The sequence below is a fragment of the Thunnus maccoyii genome, chromosome 23 (genome assembly GCF_910596095.1).
Source record: "Thunnus maccoyii chromosome 23, fThuMac1.1, whole genome shotgun sequence".
Taxonomy (NCBI): domain Eukaryota; kingdom Metazoa; phylum Chordata; class Actinopteri; order Scombriformes; family Scombridae; genus Thunnus; species Thunnus maccoyii.
In genome coordinates this window covers 12860803-12883345 of record NC_056555.1, presented here as the reverse complement: position 1 = coordinate 12883345, position 22543 = coordinate 12860803, and the positions used below count along the sequence as shown (strand labels likewise).

Genomic DNA, 22543 nt, shown 5'->3' with positions numbered 1-22543 from the left:
TCATCTCATTTATATATGCACTTTTATTGAAAAGCATCATTGATGGCACAACACAAACCAATTATTACAACTATACACAAGAAAATGGAAAAAAGATATAACCAGCAATGCTGGTAAACTTACTGTAAGCTTTCAATGTAATATGGATATTTTTAACATCCACAAACATTGGTTTTGCCAGAATAAATGAAATGGGAAGATAATGTTTTTGACCATCTGTCTGCTTTTCACCAAATCTCTACCTTTTAAAATTTCAACAAGGCAAGAAGGACCAAAACAAACCAAAAAACAAAATGAATTGTATCCTCGGTTGCCACTAATTGGGGTGAAAATAAACCAATCACACATTATTGCATGCACACAGAGCTGCCTATTGAACGGCAGTATTAACATCTACCCTCTTTAGCACTCTGCATATTTCAGTCTTCAGTCTTCTTTGAAAATCGTCTATAGACTGCTGTGATATGTAGACATTATTTACATTTTCTTTTCTCAGTAAGGCATGCCATTATTCAAAACTTTGAGTCAACGAGAGCTTTTATTAGTGGGTTACAGTCTCCCCGTCACAGCTGAAGTCGTTGCCATGACAATAATACTGCATACTGAGGGGGAGAGAAAAAAAAACTTCTGTTACAGAGCAATTTCTGAGAATAGTTTGTCAAGTTGTGATGTGAATTCCTCCGGTTACCTTTGCACTGCAAAGCAAACAATGATCCCTCACACTGGAGGGAGGGATTTTCTTTGTTATCATACATTCACAGCACAAATATGAGCTGCTGCTTATGCAGTTTGTTTCAATCTAATCCCAGAAACCCAGAGAGAAATATCCTTTTCAACTAGACATGGGTATGTACAATAAGAACCAGACCTCTGCTAAATTATAGATGCATTCATTTTAAGTGTTTTAGTTTGTAGAAAGAACAAGAATTTTACTGTCAACTTCTTCTGAGTCAAGTTTCAAATACTTTTCTTTCCTCTGAAACTTTCTGTCACAGATCGGCTTATTCTGTGTAACAGGACTCAACTATCTGGCACCTAACAACAACAAACTGTGAAAAATATACTGTATGCAACTGCTATTATACTCAAGTGGATAATTTTCATGGGCATAAGTTGCATACATACTGTGTAAAAAAAGTACACTCATCTAACTATTAATGTTTTGTCACACTAGCTTTGGTTCAAATATGAGACATCTTTTGTTTCTTATAATGTTAGAAATCAGGAGGAACAAAATAATACAGTATTAACAGTATTAATACAATATTCTTTAAGTATGCATGTCCCTGCTTGATGAACACAGTGAAACAAGTCAAACACTCATCCGACAATGTAAGTGGCACCTCAGATGATACACTGAAAGCTAAAGTGCTGAGGCTTTGTTACAAAACAATATGCAAAGTCATACATACAGTATATGACACATGAAAATGAATAAAGACAAACAGGAGTAACTTTCACACAGTTAACTTTCACCTATCTGAATAATATAGGTTTTGTCGCCACCCGGTGGCCAACCTGGGTATGACGTCACTCTTTGTCATCACGCTTTTCTCCATTCACATTCACACAAGCGTTAGACTGAAACAAAGAGGAGAATAATGGCTCTTGCACCATGCAAACCAAAATAAAACTCAACCTTGAGCCAAACTATTTCACCAAAAATAGTTGATGACATCACTCAATGGACTCATTAAATTTGTTTTTACCTCCATTTCTTTTAGCTAATTTATCTTAAATGATGGGTTTTCCACAGGAAATATGAGGCAAATTTGTTCCCTCTTCAAATCAAAACAAAAAAATGAATATCAAAAAAAAAAAAGATCGAGCCAATGTTGAGTTTTACTGACATCAGTCACTACGCCTAGGAGTCACCTGAATTGGTGCTAAGCCTTTTTTTATATAGTAAATTTATATGGCGCATAGTGTTCAGTTCAGTAGCTACCTTGAGTTCTGTTGCAACATTAGACTTATTGATGTCTGGTTTTAAAACACCAGAGTAAGGCAATCCAATATGGCTATGCTCATAGCACAGGTGTGGTGTTTGTGCATGCTCGTGCATGTATTAGTTTGTGTATGCATATGTGTCCAAACTTTATATCCTGATATATTTTCTACAGCATACAAATAAAATATATCTGCACTGTTTGCCTCCTCAGTCAACAAAAATACATCTGCTGGCTTGTAGTTTTCTAAACTTATAGAAAATTAAGCTTTTGTAGACTGATTTAGGAGGAATCTTCACACATAGTAGATTAAATGTCAATATATGCAAATGTATATTGACATCAGTTTCAGTCTCAGAAAGATGAAAGAGGAGCCAATGCAGGAAAGATGCTAAACAGATGATAGTTCGTCTTTCGTGATGCCCCATGGATCCTCCAGTAATGTTTTTGCCAACAATCTCCACACTTGAGGCATCCCTGGAGCAAGGTTCATTTCAGGGCCTTGCTCAAGAGCATTTAAGCAGTTTGTGAGGCAAAATTTTGGCCCATTCAGTTATAGGTACAGTCCTGGTAACATCAGCCCACCCTGCTGTCCAAATAACGTCTCCAGGAAATGTCTCCTGGACAGTTCTGGGTCAGACGTAGATGCCTTCGGGGTTCAGGCTGGAGGAGACGGTGTTTTGAAGAGTGCGGAGGTCGTTGGGTAAGAGACGTGACGAGCCAAGTCGTTTAAGAGAGCCAGAGTCCACTTCTGTAGCAAGAAAAACAAAATTAATGGCCAGCTAGAGACAGTAACAGATGCCACTCAGTTTAAGAATCTAACATGTTATTCTTGCATCTTAAGACTAGCTATTGAGGTGTTTTGTAATTAATTTCAGTAATAAAATTTGATACATTAGTGAATGCATGGATCAAACTGAGCTGGGAGAGAATCAGCTATTACTACATGACAAAAAAAACTTTCTGGAGGATTTTCCTTTTGACTTGTTGTGATCTTGCAGCATTTCAGGACTGTTAGTGATTTGGTCCATGTAATGGGGTTACAGACTTAAGCTGTTGTGGCACAACAATCCTGCCCCACCAAGTTTTCAGTCTGAGCTGTTGTTCTCTGGATGACCACCAGGTGGCACTGCATACATACACATGTGGCAATAATAGTACAGTGCCCTTTTTTAATACCTGTTTTAACAGCGTGATGTTTATGTGACAAGTCTGCGTGTGCGTGCGTGCCTATGTACGTGTGTGTGCATGTGTGTGTACGTGCCATTTTCTCCTGCAGGCTGAGCAGGCAGCACAGTGACCTTGGTACCGGTCTGCTGAATGAACTGCTGCAAGTTGACCTGTCGTAGCTCTTTTGTCAGCTGCTCCAGCTCCTGCTCCTTCTCCTATGAAAGAAAAAAAAAACAAACACCATGACAAATAAATGAGGTCTATACCCAAGAGGGATTGATATATGATGATAGATGTGATGATATATTAAAAACAAAGATCACAAATAGATTTGGTGCACTGAATGCAAACTTTTGCAGAGACATACATGATTTCAGTTGCTGTACCCTCATTTGCATCTTTTTTTAAATTGCTTCATCTGTGGTGGATTCAATAGGTGAAAATCTATCACAAATCATAGCTTGTTCAGGATCTCTCCAGAAGTCATAACACAGTTGAGGCAGCTAAAAGAGAAGAATTAGCCCCCAAATGGTTATGCAACTGCAGGCAAGGGATTGTGTACTTAATCAGGCCCCTCTCTAATCAGGCAAAGAATGCTGTAATACCCCTTCTGATTTCCCCCTCTCATTACCTCACGCTTCCCACACCCTACTGGACCTCGTCTGTACACAGAGCACTTCAATTCATACTAGGATGCACGCAGCAAAGGATCCACTGCACATCCCTGCAAGCCAGAGATTAAACTTTGCTTCACTGCCCACAACTTAATGAGCTTACAGTAGATTTCTATGGTTCCACCTGTGTGAAGAGGACTGGATTTTCACACCCAGCAGAGCCAAACATATCCAACTTTTTAATGAGCATCTTTCAAACATCTTCCAATGCTTTGAGTGAAAATGCCAGGCGATATATTACATTCGTGACACTTTTGTGGCTACAGTGATGGAAAACTAACAATAAATGAAATGCTAACTGTGGATTCTGAGCTGACCTGTAATCTCTTGCTGGACTGGCCAAGTGAGCGTTCCAACGCCCTGCAGCTGCTCTCCAGCCGTGCTGTGTGTTGGCTCTGCATTTCCAGCTCCGCCCTCACTTTCTCTAGCTGAGCCTGCACCTGAAATCCAGAGTGGAAGTGAGCAGAGTAAAAGCCAACTCTCATCACAGCTTTTCAGAGGAGATGGGCAAAAGTATCTAAGATATATCTAAGATATTTGCTAGTAGATATGATTTAAAGAGCAGCATTAAAGTCACCCTCCACTTAAAAATGATGCATGTGCACACTTTGATACTTAAAAGCTGTTTCCACATACATCTGCTGAAGGAGGAAAGTTTCTCTGTGCTCATCAAAAACCTGAGTTTAAGGGGCGTACCTTCGAGCATGATTTGTGACATCACAACTAGTTTGCAAGCTAATCCTGGTCCAATAGGAAAAATTTTTTTAAGTGTGACATGAAAACTTGAAGCTTCCAGTGCACATACACTGAGAACAGACTTTTCAGTGAAGTAGGACGTATTTTGCATCAAGCAATTAAACTTTTGAAAAAAAAAAAATTTGCATATTCATAGATTCTGGGATTTTTAATGAGGAATAAGGAATAGATGCCATTTTGAGAATGTTAATGTGCTTTCTTTGGGAAAAAAAAAAAAATTCAGACACACATTATTATTCCAAGCAAACATTTCCCAGAATTTTTATGTCTTAAAATATGTCTGGAGGAGATCTTTAACTGTTTATATTGTAGCTGGACAGATGCAAAGCTAACAACCAAACTCAGAGACTAACACTGAGAGACTGCAGCCATGCTAGTGGCTCTGTGAGGTTGTACTTAGCATTTGTCTCAAAGTACTGCTGTGCCTAATATCAACATGCTAACCACTTTTATTATCTTTGTTTAGCATGCTGACATTTGCTAACTGGCACTAAACACAAAGTACAGCTGTGGCTGATTATTAGTTTTTCAGATATTTGATTATAAACAAAAGAATTTTACAAATATTTCACCACCACAACCATGTATATGTCAGATACATTTTTAAAAGGTCTGCTTCATTTTTGGCTTGCAGTACATGTGTATACTCTGAAGTTAAATCATATTTGTTTGACAGAGAGGGTCTTCAGATGTAGATAACTAGTTGTGATCTCTGTAAGTAAACCACACCACATTGCTCTTTGTCTGTGTGCTGTTGTGTGTTTTGTAGACCAAGACGGACTGGTTTGTACCTCCTCCTCATTGACTTTCTGGTTGAGCTGGGCCTCCTGCTGCAGCCTCTCCTGCTCCAGGCCTGCTTCCATGCCCTACACCATACAACAGATAGTAAATAATGTAGTAAAACTGGCATGAAAATAATCTATCTAACAAATAACAGTAATTCTACTTTTTATTCAGTAAGAAAGTTTCAATGTTAACTTTGGGTGAAGATCCACACAGAGATTGCACAGGAACGTTTTCATGCTATTTATAAATTGAATATCACCCAGAGGAATTGGGTAGCTGCTCAATGATGCTGAGCTCACCTGTATGCGAGCTAGGTACTCTGAAAGCTTGGCCTCAGAGTCACGTACGCGGCCCTGCAGCTCGGCTAGCTGTTGCCGGAGTTGCCGCTCGCTCTCCTGCTCGATCTGCAGCTCGTTCTGCCAGAATTCCTCCTCCTTCATCTCAGTATCATTCCTCCTCACCTGCTGCTCTAAAAGCAGCAGCTCCTCCTCCAGGTTTCCTTCCTGGTGAATTGAAAATGATTCAACTCGGATACTTTCTTACCCCAAGAGAATATAAACCACAACCACGCTGGATCAGCACACATCTACTTCCCATGTAAGTGACAGCACAGGCAGCTGTGGTTTTACTCACTTCATTGGCCTCACCGGCGGCCTCCTCCCAATCTCGTAGCTCGGCCTCACAGCCCAGCAGACGGCTCTCCAGGGCCTGGAGTTTGTCTCTCTGCAGCTGCACCAGTCGGCTCAGCTCTCTGGCTGGACTCCCAGGTACAGATGCTACCCCACCACCTCCAACTCTGCTCAGGTTCAGGCTCACACCACGGTGCTGGGTCTGTTTGGCTGGGTGGATGGATGAATGGAGAGGTGGGAGATGAAAGCAGGGTGATTGGATTGTTGACAAGTAGAAGCATAGAGGGAGGGAAGGAAGGACAGAGAATGAGGACAGTAAGTACAGACGGCCACTTTTGACAGTATGAACATAACTGATAACGGCAATCCCAAAAACACACAAACTCTGCACGCTACCTTCAGCGTCTCTGCTTTTCCCAAATATGTCCCGCAGACCCTTGGCTCCTCCAGTGAAGGTCAGAGACTTGCGTTTGGGTTCCCTTCGTTTGAGCGAGCGGTCTGCTGCTGAGGGGCGGAGCTTGGCCAGAGGCGGGAGGCTCTGCCTGTAGAGGCCACGCTCTGGGACGCGAGACTGCCCGTCAGAGGTTGGCCGCTCACTAACGGACGGGCCTGTTCGTTGGAGGATGAGCTGAACGTCACTAGCATACTGACCCCACTTGTTGAGGGACACCACTGGATTCTCATGAGGAGCCAAGTGACGCTCCGTGTCCCGCCATTTCTCAATCAAAGTGTATCTTCCGGTGCGTCCTGGGTCAAAAATTAAAAAATGATTTATGTGGTGCTTTAACACATTTCTTGACAACTTAAAGACCCCAAAATCATATTTTTTATTTAGCCTTTTTACTATGAGTGATGGGGTCCTCCATGAGCACTCTCGCTGGTTTGAACTGGGCGGCACTTTGTTGGGAAAAAGTGATGTCATGTAACAATCAGTGTTTAGCAACATTTAAATCAAAATATTCTCCCAGCTGTGTGGCTGTTTTCTTAGTTTGTCAGGCCACGGTCAACAAAATCTGACCAAGCCACACCCACACAGTCCCAATCAATCACATTAGCTTAGATTTTACTACTACCACCACATATTAAATAAGGGGTGTTTTTTTTAAAACTTAAACTTGCACTGTTGTTTATTTAGATATGAAGACCTAATATTAAAAACTAAGAAAGAACAAGAGAAAAAAGGTTTCAGATGACATTTTCCAGGTCTGTCCTTGGTCCAGACATGTTCCTGTACACCATCTCATACCATCTGCCCTGCCAACTCATTTTGCGCCTGTTTGTGAGGAGGCGTTTGAGACTGTTGGTCCTAGCTTTCTACATACTGCATGTAGATTTTTCCACTGGCTCTCCGACTGGCTTACACATGCAAAGATTCATCCTCTTCAAGATGGACAGTCATGAGCAAACCAACATTTTTTAATTTAGCTACAGATAGATAGTGATCTGCTTCAAGCTGATCACTTACATAAATAAACATCTATGAAAAATGTTTTATACATACACAGCTCTCATCAAAGTCTGATGCCGGAGACTGTTTAGTTTTATATTAGCTTTGCTTGTGACATAATCAACCCCCTTCAATTTTAATCAATTTGAAAAATAACTTTTTCTTTCGTAATTGGTGATGCCTTCTCCCTGGAGGTCCCTCTGACTTGCAGTTCCCCAAGGGTCTATTCTTAGTCCCCTTGGACACATTAGTCATAATGACTAAACATTCACTTTCATGTTGTTATGCAGACGACGCCCAGATTTCTGGCCTGTAAAGTAGCTTGAATCATCTATTGGCTTGGTACCATCTGTAAATATTAAGCCAACAGCCAGAACTTGTGTTTAACTTTGAATAGTGGCCTCTTCTCTGACAAACAAGTGAGAAAGTTGCTCAATCATGTTATCCAACTGAGTAGTGGTTGTAATAGTAGTAGTATTAGTAGTATAATACTACATCAGGAATTTAGGTCCCCATTGCAGAGAAACCAATGGATTAGGACTGCAACTAACGATTATATAATTTTTGGTTAATCTGTTGATTATTTTCTCAATTAATATATTATTATATTACAGTTTTATATACAGTTTGGTCTGTAAATGTCAGATAATGCTAACATTTTTTGATCACTGTTCCCCAAACCTTAAGGATTGACAAACAATAGTTCTGTCTATTCCTCAATAGTTTCTGTCCAACGACTAATCAAGAAATCATTGCAGCTCTACAATGAATGCTGCCATGGCGTCAACACCCAGTGAACCCTCCAATAAGAAGTGATGCACACTTTTAAAAATGATCAAAATAATGTTTCAAGTGTGTCAGAATGAAGAGAGATAAAACACTAACAAAAAGACAGAACATATTCATTAAATTCTTTCACAACTCTCCCCCTGTTTGTGCAACATTGGCAGATTCAAAGAACTTTACAAGTGTGTTTAATGAAAGAAGTTTACAGTGGGAAAATTCCCCTCAGCAAACAGTACTTTTGTCGGGAAAAAGGACCTGATTCAATGGTTCGTGGCTATGTCTGTTTGTCTGTGTACACCAGCGTTCTTGTCTGTACACATGCAGATAAGAGCAAAACCAGTGGTGGAAAGCAAGTACATTTACTCAAGTACTGCACTGAGGGACTTACTTTACTTGAGTATTTCCATTTTATACTAATTTATACTTCCACTCCACTTCATTTCTGAGGGAAATATTGTACTTTGTAATGCACTACACTTATTAACAGCTTTTACTTTTCATATGAAGATTTGACACAAATAATAATATAACAAGCTTTTAAAATACAACACATTGTTAAAGATGAAACTAGTGGTTTCCAACCTTTTTGTCTTTTGAAGTCCTATAAAAAGCAGTGTGTAGTCGGGGTCACATTTCAGATGTCTATGAGCTGAGTTGTTAACAGCTCCACTAAAAGGTAATAATTTTTCTCTTTAAAATTCTCACATGGTTTCATTTCCAAAAATGTTCAAATGATCCAATATTTCACCAAAAATCAAAGATTAAAGAAAAAGTCCAAAAACTGAAAACAGATTTGTGTATCAGAACTTTGTTTTTCTTCTTTCCTCTCCCATGAAATCAACCACTGAACTAAACTTACTGTATATAAAATAGCTCAAACTAGCTCCACCTCCAGTAGCTACAACAGTAACATGCTGCTTACACACTGATGCTTCAGTATTAATAATCTAATGATGTCATACAAAATAATATGTCAGTCTGAGGGACAAAACCACTACTGCAATACTTCAACTACATCAAGCTCATAATACTTATGTACTTTTACTTGTAATGGAGTATTTTTACATTGCTGCATTGGTGCTTCTACTTCAGTAAAGGATCCGAGTACTTTTTCCACCACTGAGCAAAACACAACCCCATTCCACCCTCAACCCACCCACACAGTAAGGGTCGTTGTAAAAGAGGCACATTCATCACTACAGCCATTCACATCAAAGTGCCCTGGCCTGGACAAAAGGCACAGACAACACAAAGGACAGTGAATGTCATAACTCCTGTTACACTGTCACTGTGAAAGACACACATGTTTTAACTCTGAGATATCTATCTACAGGGTTTAGTGAGAAATCACTGTAGGAAGATCAAGTGATAAATCTGTCCATTGTAAAAACACTAAACATTCCTCAATTTGAAGGAATATTATGGTCTTGAATTCACAAAGACTTATGTACAATAGAGTCCATGCGATGACTAACAAAGGCAGATTGTCAACATGTCAATAAAACAAAAGTCTGCAGCATGACTCATCTTGTTTTGTGCAGCCCATTTATGGTGAAAATCTCTTTGTGCCCTCCAGTCACTTTTCATTTTAGGGCAATTTATCATCTCCAGGCTGACAAACCTGCCTGGCCAATACTGGACACAGCCCACATCACAGCATATCCCCATGACAAAATATAATTTACACCACTTTAGTTTAAGTTTTTCATCATGTTAAAACAACTAATTTGGATTTTTGTAGACACTGATGTGTTTGTTGGGCTGCAAATTCCACATCACACATCCAAATATATGTCACATTTAAAGCTCACAGTCCGATATTAAACTTTTTTGAGCCTCTACCACCGGTGAACAGGTGAGATGTTTTTCATGTTGTTGTAAGATGTTTCAAGCTTACCAATGGCTTGTGCCAGAGCAATGACCACTTCCTGGCATGTGGTGAACTCCGTGACCCCGCACACGATGCGCTGCACTCCGTCCACCCACACTTTCAGCTCCATGGCCTTCATCCAGAGGCCCTCATTCCGCCACACCACAGGGGGGTGCTAAAACTGTTTCTTTGTCCATCCTGACAAGGAAAAAGAAAACAACTCTTAAAGCTGCACAAATCAATAATTTTCTATTAACAATTGATCAAATGACTTCATGTAATGTGAAAGGAGTCACTCGTAGTGATGAACCAACAGAGAATCATCACCAGACTTTGCAGTTTCCCTCAGCTCTATGGAGCGTTTTAGCGTCTTTCAGCTCATTGTTTTGCTTTTGCGGCCTGCAACTTTATGGTTTTGTTTCAGTCTCAGCACTCTAATAAGGCGCTTTCGGACCGGAGGAACTTTTTATAGTTTTAAGTGCTGTTGGAGGAACAATCCCCTTTTTATTGTGTCTGCACTGCAAGAACTGGGAATGATTGTAGTTCTTACAATGCAGTTTTGTGGGCCTTTTTTAGCTCCTACTTCAGGGTAGGTACTCTCCCACCACAAGAGGAACCTTGAGTCTACATTGATTGGTTGAACACATGAGCGAATGCAGCACCAGAGACAGACATTTATTAAAATGTGTAAAATGTTAAGCCTTAAAAAATGGAACAAAATATCGACAAATGGACTGACAGTGAAGTTCAGGCTATATTGAGCCTATATACAACGCAGTCACAGTGTCCACCGTCTTGTTGTTGTCGTATCTTGTGCAGAGGTAACGTTGCTATACCAACCGCCGTCACTTAAGCGTTCCTATTGGTGGTGTGAAGAAAAAAAATCCTTCAAGGTGTGTAGTTCTCGGGGGAACTCCCCAGTATGTAGTTCCTTTAAGGGAATCCTCAGAACTGTTTGGTCCAAAAACACCTATTGACCTAATTTCCAGTCAAAGTTGGCAGGAGTTGGTGAAAGACAAAACAGACTTAAAAGGAGAGTGAATATTGGGTGAGTGAATATTCATCAGGTAGGCCAGAAACATTACTTCAAATGTTTACTCATGTCTGCCGGATGTGTAAATAGAGAACAGTTTAACATATTGATTTGTAGATTTGTAATGTTGCATTTACAACTGGTTGCTCTGGCCCCAAAGATCCAAAAAATATTTAATGCAGTTTTAATAACTGATATTGTTAAGTTTTAATTACAGTTACTTTGAACACACAACGATATGATGATATCTTCACAATACAATTCCACCACATGTTGATATATGATAGTGCTGATTTATTACCAGCCCTAACCTTTCTTTTCCTGTTTAAAGAAATTATTTCCTACACTTCCTTAGCAACTTGACAACTACAAAATTAATTACAATGTGGAAGGAAACAGCTAAAACCTGATATATCAATCCAACAAACACTACATGGTTGTGTAGAGTGACAACAGCTTCCTGTAAGAGAACTTACAGTACTTGTTCTTTTGAAGCTATTTCCTGTAATGCTGCTGATTTATTGCTGTAAGAACACACTTGTGGTGCAGCGATTGTGACCGTCTAACAGGCCTCATCCAATATATTTTTCATTTGCTGGTGTCAGTGCAGGAAAGCTTACAGCGGTCGCACGCAGGCAGAACGAGGGCCATTTCAAACTGCTGACACAAGCACCTCAGTAGCGCGGCAGCCATTAGGAACCTGGCACGGCCACGACAGCGAGCCTGAGCAACAGTGCAGATCGGAGCAGTGAAGGAGCAGGTGCCTAATGCTCAAACTTCTGCAACCCTACTGGGAAGCAGCCCTCCTTTTTCTTGTGTGGGCCATTATCTCAGCTCTGATCCTTGACTTCCATATCGCTGAAGGCCTCCCGTAACAATTTAGTCACCTTCCATCTTCATCACAGCAGGAATGGGACTCTCATTCCTCCTGCAATTTAACTACCATTCCCCCTTGAGGCCTTTTCCTACTGAGACGGCATTACATTGCACACTCCTCTGCACTGAAGGCATCAGGCTCATCGGGGAGCAGGATGATTTGTAACTGTAGACAGATACCGCAGGAAGCATCTGAACCCAGACACCTGTTAAAGCACAGTAAATGAGACTGTTCCTATGAATGCAGCGCAGTGGGACAGCGAATAGAGGGCAAACAGAAAAATGACAAAACTGGAGGAACAGATGGATAAACAAAGCAAATGAGGTGAATGAAAAGAAGAGTGGAAGGTTGGGGTGGCCTGAAGGAAGAGTGCAAACACATTGGAATGAAAAATACACAAAACACTCTTAATCTACCTGGGGACAGCAGATTTATTTCATAACACATGTAAAAGTATTATTTTAAGCAATTTGTTTATTCAGGCCAAGTGCGACATCTGAATTGTCACCAAATCATTTTTGGTGGCTCATGTAGAGATGTCAGGGCGTCAAACATGTCTACAATATTCTCTCATTAATTATAAAGTCAACATGTGTCCAGAGTGAACAGAGTGAAAACATTTATAATCTGAATGTTCTGTTTACTGGAAAAGTTTGATTTGAAGAGTATTTCTCAACTTGTTTAGATTAATTCGCTGTCAGCTTGTTAACAAAAAGGTCTGTGGCCTTGTGTCATAGCGCACGGTATTCTAACAGATGATGTGATGACGCCTTTAGTTTTCACAGCTGCAATCGACATGTTGTGATTGAGTGTTTATTCGATGATGAGTAATATAGAAATCACACTTGGAGGGAGAGTGCATTAACACAAGCTTGCCAACCTGATTCTCTCTCTCTCTCGGACACACAAACACACACACACACACACACACACACACACACACACATACACACCTGCTATTCGCACATCTGTGAGAAATCGTACTGAAATCATTTGCTCCTCTGTGATACAATTATCATAAACATATTATCAAAACAGAGCAAAATAAGCTACAGCAGTTGTTTTTATACTTCATTCAAGTCCAAATTCATTCACTTGCCAATAGCAAGGTCTATATTTATATTCCAGTGCTATTACTGGAATATCGTGCATCTTGTATTTTGCTTCTTTTTGTCATTCTTTACTCAAAATGGAAAATTTCTCAAATACATCCGTACATATTCGAGCTTGAATCTGGTCCGAAATATGCAAGCGGACGTGAACAACCCATGAAACAACCTTAGTCACAAAGGCTCCCAACGGACAGCAGTTTGTGGACATGTGCGAACAATCTGATGTCATCACAGGGGGGAAGCAGAGGTAACAATGCAAATGAAGAGCAGGTTGAAGCCTGGACTTTTGACTTGCAGAGAGCATTTTACATACGTTCACATCAAGTTTAGACATCTGACATCATAACAGAATAAAAATAATAGAAAATCACACAAAGCATCATATGTTCCCTTTAAGTGAGAAGCAGCACTTCAGTGATTTTAGGACAGAACTGACATTGGGCTTCATGTAAATTTGCTTTTATAAAATTGGTAAAAATGAGAAATCTTTAGCAAGAGACTTGATTCTGGCAGTGTTGTTTATAGTATGTTTTCATGACTAAATATAATATTTTCCACCAACAGTCAACATAGTTAAAAGATGATTCAAGTCTGTGGAGACACTCTTCAGCTATATATGGAGTCACAGGTTTACAGTCTATGTCCCACAACGTCAAACCATAACCATATGAAATAGCGATTATTAGGTCACACTTCTTGTGTTCTTTTTGTGTTGAATGTACAATTATTTTCATTCCTTCACTAAGAAGGAGGCTCCCACTGGTGCCTGACACAAACATCACAACATATGCTGAAAGATGTTTTCTTTTATAAGCAGCAGCATACAGTGTCATAGGAAGCAGGCAGCTGTGCAGGAGCAGATGTTCAGACATGACTCTGATCAGACCTCTATACGTTCTTATCCTTTGATCCATTTCAGAACAACTCAGATGTTCTTCATGGGTGACTCTGACGAGAATGACAATCTATATAAGTTACTGCACAGAATAAAGAAGCTGTGACCCAGTAAACTTAAGGTCAGAGTATACTGCCACAGTGGCTTCAGACTCATCAATGTAAAACTAATCGAATCCTTTGCACAGCAGCTCTAACAACATGACCACTGAAGTCAGTTTCCATGTGGAAACGAGCTTCGATTTTCTTTACCCTGCTAATAACTTCCAACACTTGAATCACTACTAGGCTCAGCAAGCTGCAGACACACTTTCACCACAGCCATTGCCGGTATTGTTCCACATTTTCATCATACTATTTCCACTTTCTCTCTTGTTATGCATTTGATCTAAATTGCAGTTACTTTAATGCTCCCACTGCCAGTGTATTAATAAATAATAATAATAAATAATAATAATACAGGCTACATATTGAGAAAACACAAATTAGTATGCTAAGACTATGTGTTTCTATTTTTGTTTAGCTTCATTGTAAATGTACACGTCCATATTTAGATCCACTCACTGAGCTAAGCATCTCTACAGTGAGTAACCTCAGAACCGGTGGAAAAGGTGCTGTAGCTGTTGGAATTTCCTTTTCCATTAGTCACAGTTTAATAAACAGCCAGATTCAATGCTCCACATTCCAACTGCATGCTGAATCCTTTAAGCAGTAATCCATTCAACGAGAATCCAGGACAGTAGAGTTTCCCTTTTATTTCGAGAGAAGCACCACTCTTTTAGTAGAGTGTCCTGAAAACGTGACCATCACACAGACAAATTCAAACACTGACATTAAGACTGTTTGAGGTGAAAATCTTTATATAACTTCTGTTTAGCCTCAAATTGAATTCTGATCAGTTTGAAATTCTGTTTATTTTTGAGATTCACATTTGTTGTTAGTGAAATGTCCATTATTGGATGGACTGCCATGACATTTTGCAGACACGCTACTGTCCCCAGTAGCAAATGTTAGCATGCTGACACACTAAAGTAAGGTGTTGAACATGGTTTACATGTACACTATACTTGCTAAATATCAGCATTGTAGCATTGTCGTTGTGAGTATGTCAGCATGCTGACATTAGCATTTATCTCAAAGCACTGCTATGTATAATGTGTTGACGTCATATAGGAGTTTCCAACTTGTAAATAGCGTTCACGTCAACCTCCAAGTCGTAATTATGACCACCTGCTTCGGATGTTATGAGCCCATTAAATGGCCCTTATCAGTTATCATCGGGACCCATAGGTTTGAGGTAGTATGGGCTTACTCTACTTCCTTGTTGGCTCAGTAGGCCTTTATCATCTATTGGTAAGCTGGAAGTCACCTTTGACTTACAGACAATATAGCTCTGACTTTGTACTCATAAGGTGCAAACGTGGACGCTTCATGGACGGCTTCAAAGTCCGTCAATCTATGTTATTAAACCCAAATTTAATGGATATAATGTAATTTTGTCAGCGCACAGGACTTTAAACCTTCATATGACCAACTCAGTCACAAAACCTTCCTGAGTTGTCAGATGACGTTTCACTCGCAAGTCTTTCCGATTCTTCCCATCCACCCGACATAGCATGAACATGGCATAAGTACAGCCTGACAGCGCTGCCAGCATGGTAGACTCTGTCTTGTTGTCATCTTGTAGACCTCTGCTTGATATTTTATTTGCCTTGTTGTATGAGAAAACTGAAGAAACTGTTGTACTGTAGGTCCATTTCTGAGAATGTGAAATTACATTACACTATGCACAGTAGAAGGAAATGAACCACAGAACGAGCATGTTGCTAAACAACAAAAACAGCAACCAACAGCAAAGGGAGGACGAGCTACAGAGACACAGAGTATTTTTTCCAAGGGTATTAAAGTCAGCAGAGGAGATTCAGTAGTGTTCATTATGGTTGTGGTGATACAAGGAAATAGTTGAAAAGATTTATAGTGACTCTGCTGTGGAGAGGAAAGGTTACTGCTATCAGGACAAATCCTTGCTGCCAAGACAAGTTTTGGTGCAGCCATTTGGTTTCAGACATGAAGAATACTGCGTCATCTGGGCTATGAACTGCTGAGCTAAACTTAGTTGTGACTTCAGCCCGCCTCCCCTGAAGTATCATTCTCAGGATGCCACAGAAAGGCAGAGTCAGGGAGGGAACACAGTGTGACAAGACAGTGTTTATTTGTAATTCAGTTCATAAGATGGATCAGAACAAAAATGCCATTGAAAGCTCCTTTAATATCCCTGAGATAAGCGTTAGAGGTACAAAGATAAAAGGTTTTAATTTCACACCAACAACAAGTCTGGGTTTAAATGCAAAATACCCACTGAAGAGCTCATTTCCTCTCATGCTTCAGCCCAATGCTCATCCCGGTCCATCCCTTAATTAAACTTCAACAAAGTAATTTATGAATAAAGTTTGAACTTCTGACACTTGCTTATTTCACAGATGGTCTGCCAACAACAACAAAAATGAATAAAGTTTCCATTAAATTCTTCAAAAACACTGATTCTATCAACAAAAAAAAATCTAAGAGGCAGCAATAGTGAGCAGTTCAACAACAGATGATGCAATCAGAGGTAAAGTAACAAGGAGGTTGTGGCAGCAGGAGGGGTTCCTCTGAAACAAGTGGTGCACAGACAAAAGAGCATGCTGCACAGAGAGAGAGAGAGAGAGAGAGAGTGTGTATGTGTGTGTGTGTGTGTGTGTGTGTGTGTGTCCACACGGGTAGTGGCATGACTGGATGCAAACAATCCCTCACCATGGCGACACAGCTCTGGCTTTGTCCGAACCTTACACAGATGACTGGATTGATTGGAGGGCACGGTCTGGGAAAGTAGACCAAACAATCACCAACAATTAAGAAGCAACCAGTGCTTTCCTGTCACTTCCTCTTTGTTTTCTCTGAATGCAGGCTGCGAGAAAACATGGAGGTGTGTGCTGCCGAAGGGTTTCTCAATCTCAGGATTAGGTGAGTGGTCTCAGAACTGGTCTGCTGGTGGAGATTAACCAAAGGTTCAACTGGAGCAATCATGCGGTTTAGTTGACCTCCCACAGGGGAAATTTATCTCAGACTAATTGGCATAATACCCACATATAGTTCATATTAGTGCTGCAACGATTAGTTGATTAACCTATTAGTCGATCAACAGAAATTAATCACCAACTATTTTGATAATCAATTAACTGTTCCAGCTTCTTAAATGTGAGGATTTTATGCTTTTCTCATATGTGATAGTAAACTAAATATTTGGGGATTTTGGACTGTTGGTTCAATAAAAATGAAAATCCATAAAATAATTGGTCTAATTAGTTTAATTGATGATGAAAATAATTGTTAGTTACAGCCTTAGTTCATATAAGAACATAAAGGAAAGTACATTAGAATATAGTTATATTTGTCCTCTGTATATAAGTTATTAATTATTGCCAGCCTGAATGACAAAAGTAGATATTTTACACAAATATTAGTACAAATACTGTACATTCAATATTTACGGTGCATAAAAACTTATTAATTCAAGACAACTCTTACATATACAGCATCAGTAAAAAAAATATGGACACACGTTCCAATTCCCTTGAACGACAACATGTGTCCAAACTTTTGACTGGTGCTGTATGTTCGCCATACTGTCAAACCCTCCCCCTCAACAAAACAAAAACAAACTAAACAAAAATAAAAAATGAATTAGTCCTCTCTCTTTCACCACCTCACTGACTCAAATAAGGACAAAAGACGAACATATGTCTCCTGAGGACTGATAATACACTTGGCAATTGTTTTTTGTTCCTGCATAAAAATATGAGGAGAAATAAATAGATAAATGTCAACCTGTTGGGGAATCACCACAGTCAGTAGGATTTGCCCTCTAGGAACATGATTGTGTGTACCAAATGTCTTGGCAACCCATCCAATAGGACCAAAGTGACCGGTTACACAAACAGATGCAGGAAATGCTCATGTCAGCAGGTATTTTGATATAAAAAGCAAATTAAATTAGATTTTGACCTTTATCCCTCAAACAAGATGTCACTTTCTTTGATGGAGTATTCTGAAGGCTCACAGGCCCTCAGCACAGTAACAGGCTCATGACTTTGTGATTTTGAGTTGGCACACAGCCCTCATATTACCCCTCTCCCATATTTCCTGTTCCTTCTCACTGATATTAATACCAGTGTCTGAAATTAACTTTTTGACTCACCTGCCAAGGGAACTGGTAGATGAAAAAAATCCACTGGCAAAGCATATTTTTCACCGGCCAAAATAATAAAGGGCCTTTTTGTATCACATATACATCCCTTTCAGTGCATTTCATTGAGATGAGGTATTGAGTACAAACCACAGCCTCAGCATCATACTGCAGCCTCTTGAAACTCCTTCATCTCCAAAACTCCATTTCTCACAAAACTTTCTTTTGTTATGTGTTTTGTCCTCCTTTTCGTTGGTGGGTTTGGGTTTTTGCTTTAAAGATGGGCTTAATCCTTGTAAATGTTGCCACATAATAGCTATTTAATTAACGGTAGCTAGCAGCAGACCAGCAGCAAGTGACAGTTTAGCAGAAAGCTACGATGTCCAGTAGCTGATGTCCCATACGATAAACAGTGCCACGAAACTAGGGGCGCTTGAGATGGTCTGAGGTTGGCGCTCCATCTCAGACCATTTCGAGTGCTATTACAGTTTCATGGCACTGTTTAGACGCGTGAAAAAACACATATAGTGCATGTGTCTACATTGTATAGGGACAAACATGACTTATTTCCTCTGAGCCATCATGCCAGATATTTTATTACATGACTATTTTGGTACAAACCCACCAGTGTGGTGGATAGCCTTCTGAGATTTACTCGCAAAATGGAAAATCTACCCGCATTTGGCACTTAATTTTGGACTCTGTTAATACTCTCTAATACTATACCTAAATTTATAATAGATTTTATAACAATTTAAATGAGAAATTGGTCAAAAACATACACCTTTTAAGCTCCTGTATTCCTTTCAATGTGCTACCTCTGCCTCAATCTCTTCATGTTAAACCAGTGCTCTGCTAGATGTAGTTGTGTGCTTCTCAATAGAGGCACCTTCAAGAGATTACTTCCACATCAACTTTGTCAGCTGAGGAGAGCGAGGTGGCTGCATGTTTGGCAAAAGCTGGAATAAGCTGAGTGAAAAGCCTCAGAGGGGGGTAATCAGACAGAGCAGCTTTCCATTCAGGTACTGTCGATCATAAAGTCTGTACTATGAACAATGTAAGATTCTCCTGTGAACAAACAAATGTGGAGTTTCACAACAAGCGCCATTTGCCACCATTTCCACTGCCATATATGGAAATACCATTTAAATACTGATGACAAATAGAAAACAGTGTATCAAAGTCCATCTCTGCCTCATATTTTCACCATATTGGCAGGTTGTCAACTCCATTGAATGACACCTTGTAGTCTCAAAAGTTAAAAATAATCAGCTTGGTGGAGAACATAAGCCTTTAACCTCGTAAGACTTGGAGCTTAGCTGACCACGAGGTGGTGGTGGCGGGGGGAGTCTGCTGAAAGATGACCTGGACTGGATTTACACTGTAAAATCTGTTAAAACTAGAGCTCTCCACTTATTTCTTTATGCAAATATCAACTGCATGGAATCACATGTTTACTTATTTAGGAAACAATGGCTGGATAATAAAAATGAATCAGTGCACTGCATAATCAATAAATTAGATTATGAGAATGACAGAGGGGGGAAACAGTCAGAGGGTTGTTTAAATGGAGACTTTGGCTTAAAAAGCCAGAGACGGGTGTTTAGTGAAGTCACTGAGCTTGCAATTTTACATGTTTACTTTAAGGCAGAGCTTGATTTAAAATAAGCTGATTCAAGATGAAAATACTGAATCATTTATTTGAATGTTCACTGATATCAGATCAGTTTCACAGACCAATGTTATGACGTCAAACTAATCATTTTAGTGGAAAATAGATTATCTCCTCATCTGTAAGGACATGTGGAACATAAACAGGTAATTAAAAAAGGAGAAGGAGACATTTTATAAAGAAATAAACACTGTCACAACAAAAAAAATGTTTTGCAGAAGCCCAGTTTCATTTTGCAAATGTAGGTTAGTTGTAGATAAGCAAGACACAATCTTGTTTGTGTGATCTGAAACAAACTGTACAATCGAAAACCCTTTTATGTGCCATTGTCCTGCATACTGGTAAAGAGATATATTGTTTTCTCACTGTGTTTTTGTCCAACAGAGTACACCTATTACAAAAGGTACTACAGTAGTACCTCTGAATGAGTTCTGCCCTTGCTTCCTATCACACATGTGCCTCAAGGACTGTAGCTGTATGACTCAGTTGAAGGAACTCTGATTAAAAAGCACTGCTGAGTGAGCGCTTATAGCCCAACTCTATTAAGAGATTCATCATTGCAGGGCTCAGCAGATCCACTCACACACTGATCACTCACTCAGACTTCCTGCTGGCTCACTGATCAGGTATGTGGACAAATGTGTCACGAACACCAGTATCACTCCATTTGTGGATGTAATGGGGTGTAAAATATGGACTAAAAAGTAGATTATGGAATTATATGCCACATTAGTGTTTAAAACAGGAGGATGGAGGTGATAACATGAGAAAAATAAAGTTATGCACCCACTCATCAGCATATGTTTTTGCCCTTCTCTGAGTGTACGTCTTTCTGACACATGACAGGAAGAAATTTACTATAAAAAAATAACATTACAGCCTTATTTAAATAGCAACAGCTTTAAAATGTTTCCTGGGCTGACGCATTCAAGTTACTGAGCCATAGATTCACTGCATTCAGGCCTGCGTAAAAGCCAACATCATACCTCTGTTCAGCCGCAGATCACTGTGTGTCAGAGCATGTAAAACTCTCCTCTTGTCCCGTAGCTTCAGTATTTCTCCTCAGTGTAAAATCCGATACTTTCCGCTGCATGGTATGCGGGCAACATGCGGGAGATCCTGTTTATACTGTGCGGATACGCGCCTGCATCAGACCTCACCCCCGCCTGTAGGACTGTGATAAACCGTGCGGATGTAAACACGCGTCTGTCCGGTCACCGCGCATCCGACGCGGAGCTTTCAACATCTGCTGCTCTGTGTGTTATTCTGCCCCTCTGCCCATCATTGAAGTGAGGCAGTCCGGAGAGCTTGTAAATTACATCGGAACAGAACTGGGACACCGCAAGGCATGATGGACCGGTTAAAGCTGCAATGCACTGGCGACGCAAATGGACCCCGGGATAGATCACACTGAGACGTGTGTGGGCAATGGCACTTATGTAGCGGGCGGTTACACGTGTGTTCAGATCAAAACAGTTTCGCCAGGGTCATATTGTGTCCATAAAGAAAAAAGAAACGGTCGCACTTTATTTTACGGCACACTAGTAAGACGTAATAACCCATACTCTGTGTCAAATAGACAAAAACTAAAAATAGTGTGTTAGACAGTAAACAAACAGTTAAGACACCATACACCTAAATTATGCTGTAATAAGACGTAATAAGATGTAATAAGCCATACTTTGTGTCAAATAGACAAAACTAGAAATAATATATTCTCTATTAGACAGTAAACAAACAGTTTAGACACCATACACCTAAATTATGCTGTAATTAGAAACTGCATATAATGCTGTATTAGACCCCAAATATACTATATTTAGATGCTTTTATACCAAATTATACTCTAATTAGAAACCAAATAGGAGATCGTAATACACTGTTAGGCACAATTTAACAAGATCGTAATCTAATTATAAATCAAATACAATGCCCTTACTACCAAATTATGCTGTAATTAGACACCACATCTAATGCCACCAACATTGGCCTAAGCTTAAAGGGGACCTATTGTGCTCACTTCCAGCTCCATATTTTTATTTTTGGACTCCATTAGAGTAGCTTTGCATGGTTAAAAAAAACTTATTCATCTTATATTGACCTTTTATGCAGCACCCTCAGTTAAGCCTCTGTCTCTTAACAGGCAGTTTTAGCTCCTGTCTCTTTAAGGCCCCCTAACGATGAATCAATTCTGTTCTGATTGGCCAGCTTTCCGGGAGCCTGCCAAGGGGCAGCCTTTTGAGAGCCATGTTAAGTTACTGCCAATGAAAACCCAACATTTCCTGCTTTACTACTTCATATTAAAAGCTTTTAAATGACAAAATAACGGGAGACTTTTATTGGGAAGAATTTACAGGAAATTAAACATGTTCCTCACTGAATTAGCAGAGCTTCGTTAGTGGCGCTAATCCTCTGTTATCAATATTGTTTAAAATGTTGAATATGTCATTGTAATAACAAATATTTTGATAATTAAAAAAGATAGGAAGGGAGTATTTAGTTTTAATATATATAAAAATCAGGAGTACACAATAGTCTGAAATAAGAATAATGTGATATAATGTTACACACTCTGATGCATGCTGATTTACAATCTGCCTGTAAAAAAAAAAGAAAAAAGAATAAGAAGTAAAAGAAAAGTCACCTGAGGCTAAAATCGGAAAATC

General features: G+C 39.6%; 1 protein-coding gene across 2 annotated transcripts; it reads right to left on the bottom strand.

The window, feature by feature from the left end:
• Positions 1-1246: 1246 nt before the first annotated feature.
• rassf8b (Ras association domain family member 8b) lies at positions 1247-21545 on the bottom strand. Of its 2 annotated transcripts, XM_042402990.1 has the most exons (9): positions 20864-21543; positions 10092-10262; positions 6358-6708; positions 5966-6171; positions 5632-5835; positions 5338-5412; positions 4108-4230; positions 3211-3331; positions 1247-2697 (listed from the first exon to the last, which is right to left on the bottom strand). In XM_042402990.1, exons 2-9 carry the CDS (start codon positions 10201-10203, stop codon positions 2582-2584), a joined length of 1308 nt encoding a protein of 435 aa, XP_042258924.1. In that variant the 5' UTR covers positions 10204-10262; positions 20864-21543; the 3' UTR covers positions 1247-2581. The 2 variants fall into 2 exon arrangements, with proteins under 2 accessions (XP_042258924.1, XP_042258925.1); XM_042402991.1 differs by lacking the exon at positions 4108-4230 and having other exon boundaries at positions 20864-21545.
• Positions 21546-22543: the final 998 nt, after the last annotated feature.